The 5,878-nt window shown below is 52.9% G+C and overlaps 1 protein-coding gene across 2 annotated transcripts; it reads left to right on the top strand.

The window, feature by feature from the left end:
• The first annotated feature begins 592 nt into the window (after nucleotides 1-592).
• Nucleotides 593-5,181, top strand: C9H1orf210 (chromosome 9 C1orf210 homolog). 2 transcript variants are annotated; one of them, XM_054720972.1, is made up of 4 exons: nucleotides 601-642; nucleotides 4,008-4,092; nucleotides 4,180-4,293; nucleotides 4,438-5,181. In XM_054720972.1, the coding sequence occupies exons 3-4, from the start codon at nucleotides 4,275-4,277 to the stop codon at nucleotides 4,758-4,760; spliced, it is 342 nt and encodes a 113-aa protein (XP_054576947.1). In that variant the 5' UTR covers nucleotides 601-642; nucleotides 4,008-4,092; nucleotides 4,180-4,274; the 3' UTR covers nucleotides 4,761-5,181. The 2 variants fall into 2 exon arrangements, with proteins under 2 accessions (XP_008149484.2, XP_054576947.1); XM_008151262.3 differs by lacking the exon at nucleotides 4,008-4,092 and having other exon boundaries at nucleotides 593-642.
• Nucleotides 5,182-5,878: the final 697 nt, after the last annotated feature.

Consider the following 5,878-nt stretch of genomic DNA (forward strand, 5'->3'; position numbering starts at 1 on the left):
CCTCCCCCCAAAGATACATATACCATCCCCAAAAGACCTCTGAACTCACACTCCCCATTGACCTGCACATCCACTCTACACACACACACACACACACACACACACACACACACACACTCACACACACTCACTCACTTGCAGGCAATTTTGAGTGTGTCCTTGGCCTCTCTGCCTTTGCCTGGGAAGAATGCCCAGCCCCCCTGCCTCGCGGTTCCGGCCCACCGCCTTCACAGGTCTGCAAAGCTCCCTCTTCAACTCCGGACTTTGTACCTGTCACGGGAAAGTCATTGCTAATCTGGGCCGCCAGGCTGAGCCGCAGCCTGCCGAAGTGCCCGCCCCTTCTAGGGCCCATAGGACCACCCCTTCCTCTGGGGATCCCAACTGCTCCAGCCCACCCCCCCTCTCCCCAGTGGTGTGGGTGGGGGTGAGGCCTGTGCTGGAAGGTTCTCCGTAAAAGCTTGGGAAGGTGTAGGTAGTGCTCCCGGTTGTGGGCGTTGCCTGCTGCCCTGCCCTCGGCCCTCCCCGGCAGCTTCAGCCCCACCAGCTGCGTCCCCAGGTGAGTCAAGCGGCAGTTCTGGCCCGCCCACTGTCTGCCGGCCCCAGCCGGAAGCTTCCTCCACGGACTGTGTGCAGTTCCTACAGGTGAGTAGCAGAGGGGAAGAATTGGGGGGCTGGGAGGAGGAACCCACAAATCCCTGAGGGCTCCTGGGAGCAGGAGAGGAGCTACAAATCAGGGTGGGTGTGTATGTCTGAAGATCAGAGGACGTGTGTGTGTCAGTGGAAGAAATATGACTTGAGGGGGTGGGGTGACTGCCTGTGGGTGTGGGTAAATGTCCTTGGGAAGAAACCACAGGGACAGGGCAGGAAGGAAAGGAATAGGAGGAAAAGAAAGGTCAAATGGAATTCAATTCATTTCAATTTAACGGAATCTTATTTTTTGAGGACCCAGTGCACAGTGTGGGGCCCACTGTAGGCACCCATTGAATGTTATTCATTTACCCCTCCGTTCTAATTGCTCCTGTCCCACCCCCCACCCCCACTCCCATATTCACTCTCAGCTCCGTCCCTCACTCAACTCACAAACTGGCACTGAGCAGCCAAGTGCCAAGCTCTCTGGCAGTCCCAGGGCACAGGTTAATCAGCCCAGTCTTTGCCCTCAGGGAGCTGCCCATCTAGTAACTGGCCAGTTCTGACTGGTAGTTTATGGTTTAGGCCAGTGAAAGGGGTCATACCGAGGGGCCTGGGACAACCTCACCAACTGGTGTGGCCTGATTTAGCATTCGAGATGGTGGACTCAAAAAAAAAACTGAGAAGGGAGGGGGTGACTGGGAAAGAGGGTGGGTGAGGTGGGAGGTGTCTGTGTGGGGGGTGGGAGGGAACTGTGGGAAGAGGAAGAAGAGTTTGGCCTGAGGGCCCTGTGCTGGATTGAGTGGCTGAGGAATTTGCATGCAGCACTGGGTGTGGGGAGCTCTTGAAGGATTTTTAAGTAGGGGAGTGAGGGGGGTCAGATTGGGGCTTTAGGCCCATCACTCTGGGGAATGGACTAGAGATGGGGCGAGACCAGTTGGGAGGTTAGTGTTAGAGTTAAGGTACAAGATGAAGGCAGCTTGGACTGGGGAAGTGGCAGTGGGTTGCAAAGGAGGGGAATAGTCATTCCAGAGATACTTAGAAGAACTGATGGACTAGGTGACAAGTTGGTGGTGAGGAGGGAAGGTCTCGTTAAAGTATTGGTATAAAAGACTATGGGGGGGGGGTACTCCCCTAAACTAGGTGCTTATCTCCTAGGTACTTTCTTAGGTTGGATACTCCTCCCCAGGAGTATCTGATTTAGGTACTCCACCTGCAGATAATCTCTAGTCCTCGCTGGTCCTCCGACAGGTACTTCCCTAACCTAGGTGCTCTTCCTCTAGATACTCCCTAGATTCAGGTGTTGCCCCCGCCTCCTCTGATTCAGGTGCTCCTCCAGGTATTTCTGAGTCTAACAGTGATGGCGAACCTATGACACGCGTGTCAGCACTGACACGCGTAGCCATTTCTTTTTTTTTTTTTCTTCTTCTTTTTTTTTCTTTTTTTTTTCTATTCATATTTTAATTTCTTTATTGATTAAGGTGTCACATATTTGTCCTCATCCCCCCATTCCCATCCCACCCCTCTCCCCACGCATGCCCCAATCCCCTGTTGAACTTAACCGTTGGATAGGCTTATATGCATGCATACAGGTCCTTTGGTTGAACTCTCCCCCTCCCCCCACCCTCCCCCTACCCTCCCCTATCCTCCCTCTGAGGCCCGATAGTCCGATCGATGCCTCCTTGCTTCTGGTTCTGTTCTTGTTCCTCAGTCTATGTTGTTCATCATTTCCTCTAGATGAACGAGATCATATGTCACTAGATATATACTAATAAGAACTGAATGTGAGACGAGCAATAATATTTATGCTGACAGGCAAATGAATCAATCTGTAGCGAGTTTCCCCCTGGACCAACAGTTCTTTTGAGACCCAATTTAGATGTCCAGTAGTTCCTTATGTGTACATGTCAGCACTGACCCCTCAGCTCTGGATGGTGGACAAATGGTGGTAACGGAGGTCCGACTCCCTCTGGTTTGGTCTTGGCCGAACCCAGGGTCACGGCGTCACCTAGACTAAGGGGCACGTGGCCTCACCCATACCCAAGGGGCGCCACGTGAGTGGCGCCCCTTGGGTATGGATCCAGGGGCGCACGGCCTCACCCGGACCCAGGATCTGGCTTCACCCGTACCCAGGGACACTTGGCCTCTCCCAGACCCAGGGGCACGTGGCCTCACCCGGGCTTAGTTGCACAAGGCCTCACCTGGATCCAGGGACACATGCTCTCTCCCGGACCCAGGGACGTTTGGCCTCTCCCAGACCCAGGGCCACTTGGGCTCACCCGGGCCTAGGTGCACGAAGCCTCATCCGGATCCAGGGACGCATGGTCTCACCCGGACCCAGGGACGCTTGGCCTCTCCCAGACCCAGGGGCACGTGGCCTCACCCGGGCTTAGGTTCACGAGGCCTCACCCGGATCCAGGGACACATGGTCTCACCCAGACCCAGGAACGTTTGGCCACTCCCAGACCCAGGGCCACTTGGGCTCACCCGGGCCTAGGTGCACGAGGCCTCACCCAGATCCAGGGACACATGGTCTCACCCGGACCCAGGGACGCTTAGCCTCTCCCAGACCCAGGGGCACGTGGCCTCACCCGGGCCTAGGTGCACGAGGGCGTAGCCATTTCTGATGACACGCGGCCGCTGAGGCGGCCGCATGCCGAGGATGAAACATTTGCTGCTCCTGAGGATGAAACATTTGCGAAATAATGTTTTTTCCTCAAAGTGACACACTACCCGAGTTATGCTCAGTTTTTTGGTGAAGTTTGACACACCAAGCTCAAAAAGTTGCCCATCACTGGTCTAGATGATCTTCTCCAAATACTCCCTTATTTCAGGTGCTCCTTCTCTAGGTCCTCTCCAGCCCTAGTGATTCTCATCCAGATGCATTCCTGATTCAGGTGGTCTATATTTGGCGACTTCCTGAATACAGCCTCCCTCTGAGGGCTCAGGTGAATAGACAGAGATGTGCCTGAAGGGCTGAGAGTAAAGGTGGGTTGACAGGAGCCCCCTGACTCAGGAGCAGAGGGGCCAAGTCCTCCCTGGCTGTGCCTGAGACCCCCTCCCTGCCCTGGGTGAGGATTGGCACTGTCTTCCCCATGTGGTTTCCACTTTGGCTTGTTAACTCCAAGCGATTGCTGTTGCCCAACCTCTGGGAGCCAGGACTGCCTCTGCCCCCACCTCCCATCCTCAGCTTACCATGCAACGTGGCAAACTGGGCCGTGGGCTGGAACTTGGGCTGAATTAGTTTACCCTTCTGGGCCTGAGAGTCCTCAGCTACAAAGAGAATAATGTTTATCCCTACATTACAGGTTGCTGTGAGCATGGTACCTGAGTCATACAGTGTGCTCAGTGTAAGTTCCAGCACTGATTTATGTTTTCAGCCACTTCCAGAGCTGGACCCTGCAATATTTCCTTACCAACGGCCCATTTCTCAGCCTGTTTCTCTCCTGTGAACAACTGTGTATGGTTAGTTGTCCAGCCTCCAGCGTTCGTGTAGCACCCTAACACGACTGAGAGTATGGCCTGACAGCCACACGTGTGTGCATGTTTCAGGATCGGTGCCCCAGGGCTGCCTATCACCTGGGCTCTGCTTGGAGCCAGGGCTCTTCTGACCAAGCCAAGGCTCACAGGTGTCTTCCAGCTACTCCATGAGTGACGCAAACCAGAGTGAGTAGCAGTGAGGGAAGCTGAAGAGGGGGGCGGTTTCCCCTTAGATGCTGGGGTTCGGGGTAGGACCCTGCCCCCACTCCTCTCAGGTTCCCTAGGGAGCCCATCTGGAGCCCATTCATAATGCTGTCCCTTTCTCTGCAGCCACTGTGGGACCCTCGGGACTCCCCACGGTATCAGCCATGACCAATGGGCCAGGCTCTGGGGCCCGGGCATGGCCTGTGCTGGTGGGGGTTGTGCTGGGAGCTGTGGTCCTCTCTCTCCTCATTGCACTTGCTGCCAAATGCCACCTCTGCCGCAAATACCGCATCAGCTACCAGCACCGCCCACTGCCCAGGACAAGGAAGGGGATCTGTCCGGAGGTCGGTGAAGATGATGATGATGATGGTTTCATTGAGGACAATTACATTCAGCCTGGGGCCAGCGAGCTGGGGACAGAAGGTAGCAGGCACCATTTCTCCCTCTGAACCCCGATCTTTGGACACCCCCTTGCCTGACAGCTTAAGAATTGTAAATACTACAATGAACCTCAGGGATGGAGGTGGCTAGGATTTAAGGGCTGACCAGGGATTGAGCATTTCTTCCATCCCTGACACTAGCCACCACAGTGACAATGACCCTCTCTTGCTCAATAACTCTCAATGGCTCCCTGCTATTCTCAGGATAAAGCCCATCAAGGACCTAACTATGGACATGAGGCCTCTGTCAGCCTCTTGGTTTGCATTCTTCCTACTTAACTAGTTATTATTATATACCAGTTGATAGCATTTAGCAGATGAAAATCAGTGTGCCAAGTTTCTTATTGAATTTTTTCCCTATCAATAAAGTGGGTAATCTAAATAGTTATAATATATTCTGTTTTTGACAGGTATTAATAAATCTATTTTTATTTCAAAGAAAAATTAAAAGTTGCTCGTTTTTATTTTCCTGAACTGGAACTTGTGCATAAAAGTGTTCTTTGTCACGGAGCTGGAAGATACTGCTAGGACATGCCCATCCCCCAGTGAGCCCCTCCCTCTCATAAAACCCTGTGAGCTTCTCTCCCATTACCCTTGCCACATTTACCTTAATCTTTATTGCAATTTGCACTTATTTTTTACTGTGCCTGTCCTTACAGCTAGACTGTGAGCTCCCTGAGGCCACAGGCTATGTCTCATTTGTGTCCTCAGAGTCTTGCACAAGGCAGATGCTAAATAAATACTTGGAAAATTTATTGAATTACTGTGGGCTCAGGAGTAAGTAGGTGAACGGTAAGGGAGTGCAGTTGATTGTGAAAAACTTGATCAAGAACTTGACAGGAAAAGATTAGGGTCACAGCTGCTGGTGGAATATTGGGGCAAGGGAGACAGTTAAGCTTCATTCTTTGCTTCTTTTGCAAGCAATGGAAAGGAATCCTGGCTTTTGCATAGAATTAAGGGGACAGCTGACTCAGGAGGACAGGAAGCAGGCGGTCCCAGCAGCCCGAGGTCAGGCATGGTACCTCTAATGCTTTGTCATTTATGGGTATCGATGAGACTCCAAGCCTGGGACTCCTAAACTCTCAGTTCTGAGTTTCAAGAACTCAGGTGAGAGAATCTGATTGGCC

Source organism: Eptesicus fuscus, chromosome 9 (genome assembly GCF_027574615.1).
Source record: "Eptesicus fuscus isolate TK198812 chromosome 9, DD_ASM_mEF_20220401, whole genome shotgun sequence".
In the NCBI taxonomy this organism is placed as follows: Eukaryota; Metazoa; Chordata; class Mammalia; order Chiroptera; family Vespertilionidae; genus Eptesicus; species Eptesicus fuscus.